The sequence below is a fragment of the Triturus cristatus genome, chromosome 2_2 (assembly GCF_964204655.1).
Source record: "Triturus cristatus chromosome 2_2, aTriCri1.1, whole genome shotgun sequence".
In the NCBI taxonomy this organism is placed as follows: domain Eukaryota; kingdom Metazoa; phylum Chordata; class Amphibia; order Caudata; family Salamandridae; genus Triturus; species Triturus cristatus.
The window spans coordinates 466,042,393-466,056,609 of record NC_140582.1 but is presented as its reverse complement, the minus strand read 5'-3'; the positions used below and the strand labels follow the sequence as shown (position 1 = coordinate 466,056,609).

The window sequence follows — 14,217 nt, the reverse complement described above, 5'->3', positions numbered from 1 at the left end:
ACAGAAAATAGGAAAGAAAGAATAGAAAGATAAAGAAAGAAGTAAAAGGCTGATTGACAAAAAGAATGGAAAACAAAAGAAGAAAAAGAAAAAAAAGGAAACAAACAAACAAAGAAGGAAAGAAGGTAAACAATAAAGACAAAGAAAGAAACAAACAAACAGAAAGAAAGAAAGACTGAATGAGAGAAAGAAAGAAAGAAAGAAAGAAAGAAAGAAAGAAAGAAAGAAAGAAAGAAAGAAAGAAAGAAAGAAAGAAAGAAAAAGAAATAACAATCATTGGTAATGCATTGGTTTTGCCTATGTGATGAATAAAGAATGTCTTTCATCAATCATCGCCCGGAAGAAGGAAAGAGCTCCCTGACAGATAACACGGGAGTGGAGAGGATGTGGCGCAGTGGTCAGAGCTGCTGACTCAAAAGCTGGGTATCCCAGTTTGAGTCTCGGCGGTACCACGCAACATGCTGTGATTCTAGGCAAAACACTTAATCTCTCCGGGTGATAAATTCTTATATAAATATGCTGCAAAGAGTAAAAGGTAAAAACTTTATGAAAATATAGTTCCACCAAAGCGGATGTTAACAGTATTTTGGCGGCGGGCAAATGATAAGAGAAGCAGATCAGGAATAAGCATTTGTAAATGCAGGAAAATATACTACGGCCAAGAGAAATGGAGGAAAAGTAAGTGGCACACACAGGAACCAAAGAGAAGCCAGAAAAGAGAAGAGGTGGTATGTAAGTACCTTTTAAGTTTATATCAAAAACAATAGATTACTCAAGCAAAACGCAAGCGCTGTGCAGGCGAAACCTAAAAAAGGATAGAACGATACAAAGAAAGAAAAGAAAAAAAAGAAGGAAATAAATTAAAGTGTTACAAGTGCTGCAATTTAAACAAGATAAAGGCCAGTTTTCTTCCTGAGCAAAGTTTATTAAAGAACCATTAGTGAAATTGAGTCTAGAAAAACACGTGTTCTGGAGAATTGTCCGCTCATGAATTCACATGTATAATATTGAAGCTTTCCGTTGGCGTACTGCATGCGTAGTAAACAGAGGATAACTTAATCAGAATAGTTTGAAATGGGCGTATGCTGTGAAATACCCCTGCTTTCACCACAAGCTCTAAACACAAAGGAATTACTAAAGTAATCATAAAGTACAAACAAAAACGCTGGCACCGAAGGGAACTACCATGTGTGTGGATGTGGTCATTGTGTGCGAGCAAAATGAAGTCACTCAATGTGAAGTTAACCAGTGCCTTAAGGAGACTGACCCATTGCCCCTTGCTGTAAGTTGTAGTGGACGGAAGCAAAATATGACTTACACACTAGAACAATCAATGGATGAAGAGAAGTGGCCGAAAGGCCTTTTATGTAAGTATATTTTATATAAAATTTTGGTAAAATAGAGGTCTTGGCTAACACCAGACCGAAAAGGTTTCGCCAGTTGTCTGTTTTTAGAAGCCTACTATAATGGCACAAATTCATGATTTCCCATCAAAACATTATTTAGCTGTGAAAGCATTCTGGTTATATGGGAAATATCTGTACCTTTTGTGTTGATCGACGTCCAGAAGCAGGTAACAGTTTCATAGTTTTCTGAGACGTTACTCCCACCTGAGGAAAGAGATTTTTGAAATAACAAATTATTCACGGTCTTACAATTTACAACTAACTATACTTGAGTCTCACTGAGGTAACACTGTAAAGTATTTTTAAAATGTAGAATTGTACATTTCAAACTCAAAATTTGTAACATTGGCAAGTGGACAAACATTCATTCGTGTGTTTAGAGCACGTTAACCAAATAATGACCCATTATTATGTGCTAAAGAATAACCAGGTTACAGAGTTGCTCTTGAAGAAATGCTCAAGTTCTACTCAACCTCACACACTCACAAATTTGTGGTCCTCTTTACCTTTTTGTAAAAAAAGAAAAGTATCTGAATAGCCAAGATATTCATTACAGATCTATTCACTTAGAAAAATTACTCAGATGTCGCTGCATGGCTTTTTTAGAGTGGTGATTTAATGCTGTTGGCTCAGGACACCACTGAAATGATTGGCAATCCACATTTTAAGTAAGGTGACAGCCATTCAATGGCTACATAGGACTGATCTGCTTAAGGTAAACAAGCATAAGGAGGAATACTGCTATATGCGTGTTATGCATGTTCACTTGCACCTGCACCTCAATCCCCCAGATCTGTGAAACTACTTCACAGATGGACGCTGACAAAGGCACCAAGGACAATGCAACAAATGTCCATGACTTCAGAAAGTAAAGAACGTTAGTTTTCAACTGTTGTTTTTGCATTTGTCACCCTGAGTGGGACGAGTATGCCCAGACGTGGGTCCCGTGCTCTTCATGACACTGGAATCAAGCTATCCTGACTGAAGAGGGGCGAAACCCCGAAACCGGTCCTAGGATGCTTGTTTCCAGTCCAGGGAGGACCTGGCTTGGCAGTTCGGGCTGGACTGTTCCCATGAGTCACAGGGTCAAGACTGATTTGCATATGGCTGGGTTCAAACTGGAATGGTATCGTGAGCAAAACAACGATGGATTTAGGCCCAGATCTCTGTACAGGGGAGAATGTATGACATTGTTCTGCATTCTGTCCATCAACTGTTGTTTTTGCATTTGTCACCCCGAGTGGGACGGGTTTGCCCAGACGTGGGTCCAGTGCTCTCCATGTCACTGGAATCAAGCTATCCTGGCTGAAGAGGGGTGAAACCCCGAAACCGGTCCTAGGATGCTTGTTTCCAGTCCAGGGAGGACCTGGCTTGGCAGTTCGGGCTGGACTGTTCCCATGAGGCACAGGGTCAAGACTGATTTGCATATGGCTGGGTTCAAACTGGAATGGCATGGTTAGCAAAAAAAAGATGAACTTAGGCCCAGAATCTGAATACATATTTGGGGAAATCTGTTAATACCTCCTCAACCTAATTCTAAACCAACTTTCTCTCTAGGTACCACATGACCAAGCTTAAGTCATTCACAATTAAGCCCTACTTGTTCTTCCATTGCTGTTCCTATTGCTTGGCAATAAAGATGGAGACGATCCAGCAAACATCTTGTCTGACTACATATACTGTCATCATAGACCTGGTCTTAGGGTTTTGGCGATCACTCTTCACCTGTGGAACATGGGGTGATCCCTGGACTCCCCAGGGGAAAGTTTCAGGTTCACTTATTTTCCCCCTGGTATGGAAGATAGCATGCTGGGCACACTATTGGGGGTTAATGAGGATGAAACTCTTATAGGGTGAGGGGTAGAAAGTCTCAGAGGCGGCACAAACAAATATCTCCCCACACACAAGGCAGTAAATCTATGAAACAACTGCAGAGCATAAGTGGGGAGATAAGCATAAGTTTGTTAACTTGGATGTTAAGGTTATGAGTTTTTTTTAAACGACAAGCAGTCTCTTTGTGTAACGAGGTAAAGTAGCAACAATCAGAATGTGCTAAAAGACAATGTCTGGGCGACAAAATGTTTCAACTTGCTATAAGAAGCTAAGATCACTATAGCAAGCTTATTCCATGACTTGGCAGTTCTGCTTGAGAGCTCTATCACAAGACAATACTCTAGGGTCCTTCGAAGTGTAAAGAGCCGCTGAACAGAATGGTGTCGAGGGAAAACATAGCAGGAGAACCGCTTAGAAAGTAAGTGAGTGCAGTATGATAACGGGCTATATGTGCCACACAAAGAGAGTGAACATGGCATAATGTGCATTTGCATGGCGCATGTTCACCTTTAAGCATATCTTGATGCTGAAAAAACCAACGTAATAGTACTCATTTTATCTACCTCAGATGAATGACAGGCTGAGTTGAGCGGTCCTGCTAGGATTCAAACCGTGACCATGATGTCAAACACAGAACCCTAGAGTTGATGCATTAGTCCACCGAGCATCAGACCCGGCTTAATTACTAAAACTCCAAGAGAAAATGCAAGCAATATTCTCCCATAAGGTTATGTCTAAGTTGGGAGTACATTTTAAACTTTTAAGGAATGCAGACTTCATGAAGTACACCAGAGAATCTACAATGGTTGAAAATTGATACTCGCATTCACAACATTTTGCATATATGGAAATCATCAGGTGCTGATTTTCACATGTTGAAACATAACTGCATTTTTTGTTTCTCAATTGGAACATATTAGTCCTCAAGTAGAAACTCTATTGTACTCTCCATCAATTTTGGGGCTCCTCCCATCCCATTGCCACCATGAAAATGCAAATACTACTGTACTTAACAGGAATATATATTCAACAATTTCTAGGGTGAGGAAAGACTTGCAACCGTAAAAACCCACAAACTTGTGAATTTTTGTGTGATAACCAACTTGCTTAGATGGATCCACCCAGAAACTCCTACAGATACAGCTCGTGTAGATTTAGCTCACAAGAAAATTCTGCCAAACTGGATGATCTGTGTGAGCACATTCCATCCTTAAGGGCAGAATCCAACAGCTCTAGATTCTTTGATTCATAATGTAATGTTTCTCTTGCAAATGCAGTTACTTGAGCATCTATGAAGAACATGGGTGTACAATGTGAATCGGGTGCAAGGCCCGAAATTCCACATGATTGTCCAGTTGGAGCCAAAGCCTTTAATGAACAGCAGGTGAGATATTTTCTGTAGTTCCCGTCCCATCACCAACCATCCGGTCATTGGAGTGATTGGGGCATGAAATTAGAACAAGAGTTGTGCAGTGATTACAGAAGTCTAGCATTCTAGCTTGCAAAAAGGTAGGAGGCCTGTGAGTGGTTGGACATGGCTGAATAATATTCAGCTCAACAGGAAGCCCAAAAGTACCCAGGAGGATACTATGTTATTCTAAGAAGCCATATACATCTTATTCCAGAGAATAAAATCAATGAACATTGACAGTACAGTTCTAATATGAAAGGGGCCGCATGGCATGCTATAACATTTGTACAAGTTAAAATAACACATTAGCGCTTTGAAACTCCATATGCCAGTATTGACAACTTTCTAATTCAAGGGACATATCACAATTTTAACTGAAATGACAAAGAATTCAAGATTAAAGATATAAAAGGTTTTAAGTGCAAACTGATTTAATTATAAACCAATCATAGTCCTAAATTACACACAAATTATGTTTTTACATTTAATACATATTGAACTGTAGCAGGGATTTGAACATATGCAAACAGATTTATTGAATGTATAACTGCTGCAAAGCAAAATGTCTGTGAAATAAAAACTATAACTGAATAATAATAGTAATAATAATAATAATAATAATAACAATAACAATAATAATAATAATACGATGAGGCCTAAAATATTAATACGATGAAGCAGATAATGGATTAAAACTAAAGTCTTTGACACACAGTGTGGGCTATTAGCTATTATTAGTCTATCATTTTAAAAGAAGGGATGGGCTAAAATACACAGAGGACTCATCTGGCGATTCTGATCCACAATGATATGTGAACTTTCCCCCATAATGTGCAGGAGGACACAACCTTGACTTTGTTAAAGATACAATGAAAAATATTCAACATCTAGTCTTTACCAACTGTTAAGTCATCAAGATACACCTCTTTCCTCGTGAATGACTTCATATACTAACACAACTCCGTAGGAAGGTAGGATCCTTCTGCATTTTTACCTCTACTTTTTGCCTGGTGCTAAGCTGTTTTTGACTAGTCTGACTGGGATCCTGCTAATCAAGACCCCAGTCTTTGCTTTCTCCCCCAAATTGTTATGTTCAGTACTTAGGCACATCCCTGATTGGATACTGGGATACCCTTATCAGTCCATAGTATATAGTACTAAGGTACCCAGGGCATAGGTACCCCCAGAGGTTCCCCATGGGCTGAAGTATGTATTATGCCACACATGGGAGACCACTCAAACTAACTACAGGCCTGCCACTGTAGCCATTGTAGCCTTTGTAAGATGGTACTAGCACCTCTTACGAAAGATATAGGTTTCCTATATCTAGGGTCACTGCACTTAAAACCTATAAGTCACCCCTATAGCAGGCCTTTACAATCCTGAAGGCAGGGTACTTGGTTGTAAGTGTGATGGTACCCCTGCATGAGCAGGGCACCTCTACAGCCTACGGAGTCCATTCTCCCGGGTTGTAAGTGAAGCAGCCATATACCATATAGAGGGGCACGGCGTAATTACGCGATGACCTTCTTGAAACTGGCAGCAACGAGTCCTATCATGTTTGGTATCAAACATGTTGGAATCATACCCCCACATCGTAAATGGTGTGGGAGTATGATTCCAAGCACTGGAAGCCCTCTGTGAGGCTCTCCATGTTCCCGGTGCCAGTCTTCTAGACCTGAATAGCATAAAATGGTTGCTGCCAACCAGAGACACGATTCTGCCCTCCTGCTGCTGAGCCAAGCTCGAGCACAGGAAGGCAGAACAATAGGTATCCTGTCATAGGGAGGTGAGGTGTGACCACCTCCCAGACAGGGTTTAGTGTTTTGAGGCAAGGTGGGTGAGCTTGCCACTGCCACTCAGTCTGCATGAGGGGCACATTTGGTGTCCTCATGCATAGTCCAGTTCAAACTAGCACCTGTGAGCCGTTGGCTCCCGCTCTGGCTGGTAACTGGACAAAGGACATGGGAGTAACCTCCCCACTGTCCAGACCCTCCCCTGAGAGGGTCCCCGAATCGTCCCAACCCTTTCCTTAGGGTACTTAAGGGTTTACCTATGGGTGGGTCCCTAGATTCGACGTGGGACACGATTCAATTCAGACACCACTTCAACTTCTACCGTCTGGCCACTCTGGACTTCGCTTGTGCTCGACTTCGTACCCCTTTCAGTCTGTTGCATCGTCAGTGCATGTACACCATACAGGAACCTTCCAAGGCCTGTGGGCATCCAAGACACATGAAGGAATCTCCCTTGAAGTGAAGGAGTCACTTCCCTGCATCTGCTGGCACCACAACCAAGCTGACCAGTCTGCTGATCATGAGCTCCTAAGGCCTCCGAAAGATTCAACAACACAAGTGGTGGTTCTTCACAGCTCTCGAGGCCTGCCCTGCCCTCTCACCTAGTTTTAGGCCAGTATCCCTCGTGGGAGCCGCTGGAACCGAACCTATGTGCACTGCGTCAACTTGCCATTGGCAAGGCTTGTTGGCTTCCTTCCATCAAGATCTTAAGGCTCCAAGTAGCCCTAACCTCGAGCATCTCCAGTGACCAGAATCTTCGTCCACACCGCATCTATTGCATTGTGGCCTGCATCTTTTGGTGAGCTGCTCAAGGTCCTCTTGCGACTGCAGTGCCTCTGGCCTGTGGGTCCTGTTGAGGGTCATCTTTGTTTCTGTGGGGCTCCCCTGATTGCTCGGGCCTGCCCTGACTACCCGGCTTGTGATGAGTCCCCTGGACCTTGCTGTTCCCAACATTGCACCTTCTTTGACATCCACTTTGTTTGCAGTTGCCAAGGCTTGTTGGTGCTTCCGACAGACACCGACCTCTCAGCTTTCGACATCCAACGTGGGACAGCTCGTGAACAGCTCCTGGTCTTCCTCAGCGTTGCCTGGTCCTCACAGCTGCAAAGTCGAGGTCACCGTCACCTCTCCTTCAACACCCGACAATGGTGGGCATTAGTCTTACAGGTCTCCGGGTCACTTCTGAGTGACAGAGACGCTGTCCCCTCTACTTGCAGGTACCTCTCAACTAGAATCCACCGGACACTTTCTCCTTATCCAGCAGCGGCACTTTCCTGAAGTCCTCCATTGGAAACGACAGCGGTCTCCGACACCACTTTGCACCTATGCACCCGGCTTCCCTGGTGTAGGTAACGTGGGTACTAGGGTTTCCACGGGTGGGGTGGCTCTCCAACCTGCTGTCTTCCACGGGTTTCTTCAGGGTCCACTGAGAAGGGTCCTTTTTCTTTAAAAATCCAACCGCGACCTACACGTTGATTTGTACGGAGAACGCTGTCATGTTTCCACTCTGCATACGATCTCTGTGGGGTTCCTATTCACTCACCTTGGGTGGTTCCTTGGGGGCCCAGCACTTCTAAGTCCTCTAGACCTTGTCTTGACCCAAGTTGTGTTTTTTTTTTTTTTTGATCTGTTGTTATTGGTTTTTGTGTTAGCATGTTAACTGACATTTACATTACATGCTACACATTGATCATTCGGTTACATTGTATTGGGTTGCAGGAACGTTACAACGTTATGACATCAAAATAAACAAGTCTTACACAGAAATGATTGTGCATTCCATTCTTGTACTCATACTGTCTGTTACTACATGTTTCAAAACTTTGGAGTAAGATTGTAACCAGGACAAAGAAATACTAAATAGGTATGGAACTTTGGACCGGCTTGTACGTTTTTTCTCTGACCCCGCCTCTACTGTATTATTGGGTGCAAACTTAGTCAAATGGCAATTGTGAATGCATCATTAGGCATGCCTTGGGGCGTGTTCTATCCTAGGTGTTTTACGTAGGGCTCTGTGCTGGCCATAGCTCGGCTTCCACCGGGGCTTGGGGTGGAGTGTCTGTGTCTCGTGGGGAGGTTAGGGCCGCCGGAATTGTGTCCCAGTGTGTAGCTAGAGGCACCTTACGTAAGCCTAACGCGTCTCCGCGACATAGCGCTACGCTTTCTGCTTTGGCCCAGGTGCGCAGAGTACCTCCACATTTCAATATTTGGGGGGTCAGGGTGTTTCCAGCGCTTTGTAATCAAGCGTTTCACTACTGCCATTCCCAGGTCAAGAAACCTGGAGGTGACCTTATTGTTGCGATTCCTACGATATAAGTGTAGCAGGTAACCGTGCCCTTCATATGGAATGGCATGGCTGGTCCTCTGCGCTAAGGCGTCCGCCACCTCCGACCAATATCTTGGCAATCGCAGGCATCTCCACAACATGTGGCGTATATCTGCGTCTACATGTGTACATCTGGGGCATGCCAAGTCGCTTCGCTTAAAGTATTGGTTGATTTTTACAGGCTTGAGGTATGCCCTGTGCAGTAAGTAAGATTGGATTTGACGTAAGCGTGCATTCCCAGATAATGGAACGTATCCGGGCACCAGAGGACCTCTGTGCCATTGAGTACATATCCGTGGTTTTCGCAATGCTCACTAAAGGGATAGAGACAAGACTTGGCTACATTAACACGCAGTCCTGATATAGCCGCAAAATTGTCTAAGAGCATTGCCAGGCACTGCGGGATGTGCTGGATATCTCTTATATGTATCAGTAGATCATTGGTATATAGCAAGACTATATGCAGGCAATCTCCCAGCAAAATACCATCCTCCACTTCGGTGTGTATTGCCTCTGCCAGCGGTTCAATTGCTAACAAGAAGAGCAATGGGGAAAGGGGACACCCCTGCCTCGTCCCTCTCCCGACATTTAGTGGCTCCGATATTTAGGGACTCGTTCTGACTCTCACTGTGGGGGCGCTGTATAGCAGCCTTACCATTCCCAGCAACGACTCTCCCAGTTTATACTTTGCCAATGCAGCAAAAAGGTACTCCCATTCCAAGGAGTCAAACGCCTTTTCAAAGTCTAGCACTAGGCAGCCCTCTCTCGGCCATTGGGTGGTTGAGTAGGTGGCAACTCTAAAAAATCTTCTGAGGTTTAGTGATGTGCTTCTTGAGGGTACAAACCCATTCTGGTCCATGTGCAACAGGGTGGGGACCGCCAGCGCAATGTGGTCCTCCAACAGTTTCGCTAGCACTTTATAGTCTACATTAAGGAGCACCAGTGGCCTTTATGAGCACAGCTCCACGGGATCTTTGTCAGGTTTGGGCAGTGAAACTAATTTGGCTTCCTTCATTGAGGGGGGAGGCTGCACTCACCAATGCCCGTCTTTGTATAGCTTGTGCAGGAAGGGAACAAGTGTGGGGCATGGGCCTTATAAAATTCTGCAGGGAATCTGTCCAGCCCGGTTGCCAGCGCCACTATTGCACTGCGTATCTCTTCAGTGGTGATCTGTTCATTCAGCTGTTCCCTTTGTTCTGTCGTGGCTACTGGTAAGTGTATCGGCACCAGAAACTGAGCGAGTTGACGAACTACCTGAGGTCCCGTGCACCGATACAGTGCGGCGTAATGTTTTGTCATTGTCTTGTGTATATCATGTTGTGTGTACACGACCAGTTCCCCTTCAGTTCTCAGGGCCACTATATGTTGGCTTGCCTGTTCTTGGTGTATCAGCCATGCTAACACTTTAACTACAAGATTTGCCGTAGGATGTGTTTGTGCTGACTGCGGTGCATAGTTGTGGCATCAGAATTGCTCCATTAAAACGATTTGTATTCGGGCATGGTCAATAAGCAGGAAACAGACAGTCAGCAGGAAACAGACAATCAGCATGCCAAGAAGCCTCAGAGGCATCCTCACTAAGACCCAAGACAGAGGCTGAAATATTGGGATAATAGCCTGAATGTCCTGAACTCACTGACCTGAAGGAAAGTCCTGAAAGTGCACTGTAGCTAGAAAGGCCCCAATGAATGGGAGCCTCGGCAAAGGAGTCAGGTGTGACTTTGGCTTGTTGATTGTGAACCTATGCAATTTCATGCAGTTTGCCATCATCTGGAGGTGGTCTATGTTGGACTGAGGTGAGCCTGCCTTCAAGAGCTAAATCGCCCAGGTACGGGGAAAACTGGGATCCCAAACCTCCGAATCCCCCCTCTAAATACTACCAACATCACCTCTGTGAACACAGGAGGGGCACTGGTGGGACTAAAAGGGAACATGCAAAACTGAAAACGATTGTAGCCCACCTGGAACTGCAAGTAGTCTGGTGGGTCTGCAGGACAGGGATATGGAAATAGGTATTCTGCAAGTCCAACACCATCATCCAGTCACCTGGATCCAGATCAGATAGAAGCTGGCCAGCGTGAGCATCTTGAATTTGTCCTTCCGCAGGAAGTAATTGAGGGTTGAAAGGCTAAAACATGACAGAGGGCTCTGCCTTTTCCAGCACAAGGAAATAACATGACTAGCACCCAGTTCCAATCTACAAGGCTAGGACCCTCTCTATGGCTCCTGTGTCCAAAAGAGTCTGAACTTCCTGCAGCAAAATGGACAACTGGTCCTGCGAAAGCTGATCTGATGAGGGTGGAAGATGCAGCGGGACAGAAAGGAATGGTAGGGCATAGCCTCTTTGGACTCTGCAGGATTAACATGTCAGATGTTATAGCTTGCCCCTGTGGAGAAAAGGACTGATCTTGCCTCCCATGGAGTGTTTATGGGCTGCTAAGGGCAAACTAAGGCAGCCAGAGGGGATGAGGACGGAATGGTTCGCTGTCATCGCGGGCCTTAGCGTTGTCTGCTGGATTCCTACCCTGATCCCCAAAGGAACGGGATGCATGTTGTTGGAGTGTTGGGCCGTGTCACTGTCTGTAGGCGAGGGCCTTAGTAATGCCTCGAAATTTGCAAAATTGTTGAAGATACTGCCTTACGAGTGAGGAGAGACCAAGGGAGCGTGCTGTAGCTCTACTATCTTTGAAGTGTGTGAGAGCAATCAGCCTTCTCTCCAATAAGTCAAGATCTGTCAAAAAGTACATCCATGAGTCATTGTCACCTGAAAAACCCATGGATCTCAACTGTACGTAGCGCCAAAGCAACATGCTAGCTATGACCGCTCAGTCTAAGTTGTCACTCATGTCCAGGCCTGACCTTATGAGGTAGATGGCTGGATCCTAGCCATCTTGAAGGATCTTTGCCAAGTTGGGAGTACTGTCACAGTGAACAGCTGGTGTTGACTGATCTGATGGGAAAGGCTAATGAAAGAGAAACATCTTCGTTCCAAATGCCTCAATTCCTTTTTACTCCCTGTTCAGAAAGGTAGTCTGAGAAGAATTGTGCTCAACTGTGCTAGTGGAGGTCTGCACCACTAGGATGCAGTGCTGGAATGGGTCTTTTGGGGCGTGCCACCTGTCTGTTCACAGGTGACCAGGAGCAGGATTTCACCCAGGACAGTTAGGGTTTCATCAAACGGCTATATTGCTTCAGTGGAGGTTTTTCAGGGCTGCAAAACTTCCTTGAGGACACTGGTTTTTACCTCAAATGAAGGCAAATGCAAATCTAGTACTTCAGTCGCACATCTAATGACCACGGCAAGCGGGTTGACTCTTCCGTAGAAGAACCCAGCCCTATGTCAGCAGAAGTGTCTAATGCACTGGAGTCTTGTAGATCCAGATATAAATTGTCATCATATTGTGGGGAGAATCTATTCCCACCATCAACAAAATCATCATCATCATCATCAAAATCTGGTTGGCTCTGGTCAAAGTCTGATCTGAAAAAGTTAAATGAGCACTGGTAGGCGGTTCCTAAGCAAAAGTACTGTCTTATCCAAGTCAGAGTGTATTCTGAACTGTGCCAAAATGCCGCTACAGCCAAGGGTGAGACTGATTCGGTTAGGAGAAGGATACAACAAGGGGATCGATGTCCTCCTCAGGCATCGGTGCAGGTGTTGATGCAACAGGAATCGGCATGGATCATGGTGCTAGGCGTGAAGTCAGCTCCAAAGTAAGTGCTGGAGGCCTCATTGGATACAAGAGGCTCAAAAGTGCGCCAGAGGGAGCCAGTTAGCATGACCTCCTTAAACACCACCATCTTTTGTGGTGTCACCGATGGACCCAGAAACTTAAGAGTGCGCTGGAATCAGCTGCAGGATTGTTTCTTTGGTAAGGGGCCTAGAGCAATTCCGGGGGCAACTTGACGCCCTTACAACTTCTCAGATGGAAAGAAATAAGTGATGTCAGCTCGCTTGTGTGGCAACTATATGCAACTCCAGTTGTCACTTCCGGAGCGGAGTCAACACAGAGCTGCAAGACACTACCTACAGGTATGCAGGGATTATGCTGAAAAATCTTCCGGGTCCAGGCCGGCACCCAGGGATAACCTACAGGTGAGGAACTGTGGTCAGAAGTAACCATCAGTACCACTATATTTTCTTATGTGACAGAAACCTCGAGAACCTCCAGTCAGTGGCTGAAACTTTAACTCCTGTGTTCCCACACTACTTCCAATTAAAATGCTGTCGCTCCCACCCCGATGTGTGAAATGACATCACAGAAATGCACAAAAGCTCTAACCCTATGAAAACCAACACTGACCTTACTGCATTGACTTCATATGGCCTAAATTGTGACCAGTTCTTGTCACAGGCAAAAGGGCCCCTCACACAAGTGCAGTACCATTTATATCAGGAAAAGTGTGGGAACCCTTGGTAGTAGGACTTCTATCGATCCACACTGATTCCTAACATTTTGTAATTTTAGGCAAAGTTTGACACCTGCAGGGCATTCTGGGTATGAAACGTGAGTGGGATCCATGCAAGTGACACCAACCTGGGCTGACCCGGTCTTACTGTTTTAAGAAATGTTTGTGGTTGGTACGTTTTCCTGGATTCCTATATATCCACAAAGACTGAAATGCCAAGGAAAAATCTTGATGTATCCACGTTGCAATTGCTAGCCCTTCATCTAACCTGTCATGGGCCCATCCACACAAGTGGGGTACGTTTTTAATCAAGAAAAGTGTTGAAACACAGAATAGTAGAACATTTGTTATTATCTATTGAATTTAGGTACATTTTTGGCTTCCAAATGTGATTGTGCAAGAAAGAACATATTTGGAAAACGCCTTTGAATCACATGATATTGCAGGTAAGCCACAACTTCAGACCACTATTCGTAAAATCTGATTTTTGGGCATATTTTGAATATGTAGACTTTTTCTTCATAACCATTCTCCACTCATAAGCACCTGAAGTAGTGATATTAGTGATGAAGCCTACAGACAGGAGAAGCCATGCCAAGTACCTGAATTGTCAATCTACTCTTCTTGAATCTCTCCAGAAAGAAATCAACCTTTTCTCCACAAAGCTGAATACCAGTAAAAGCAAAATACATCAAGAGGGCCTGCACATCTCCAGAAAACACTGTCATGCGCATCCACACGGCTGCTCTGCACAACAATGGAGCCCATAGACCTTGGAGCGACATACATAGCGTCAACCACTTTACACGAACTTGTGTGATGCAGCAATCCTTTCATTAATTCGGCCCCTAAGAGACTGACAGGCTCTTCAGGTAACATGTCCACATCAAGTGATTTTAGAATGCTGAAAATAGATCTTTGCTTGCTGTCAGCGGCAGACACTTACATGCAGAGAGTAGGATTGCTTGATACCAGGATTTGAAGGAGCCAGCTTGTATTTTCTTGTCACAGATGTTGAAAATGTTACGGTAAACA

General features: G+C 44.6%; 1 protein-coding gene across 2 annotated transcripts in view; it reads right to left on the bottom strand.

Moving 5' to 3' along the window:
- The window catches only part of BBS7 (Bardet-Biedl syndrome 7), a 368,412-nt gene that overhangs the window by 315,097 nt on the left and 39,098 nt on the right, over window positions 1-14,217 (bottom strand). For both annotated transcript variants that reach the window (XM_085641566.1, XM_085641567.1), the window contains exon 2: window positions 1,545-1,610. In XM_085641566.1, coding sequence (XP_085497692.1) covers window positions 1,545-1,610 — 66 coding nt within the window. The remainder of the gene's footprint in view (window positions 1-1,544; window positions 1,611-14,217) is intronic.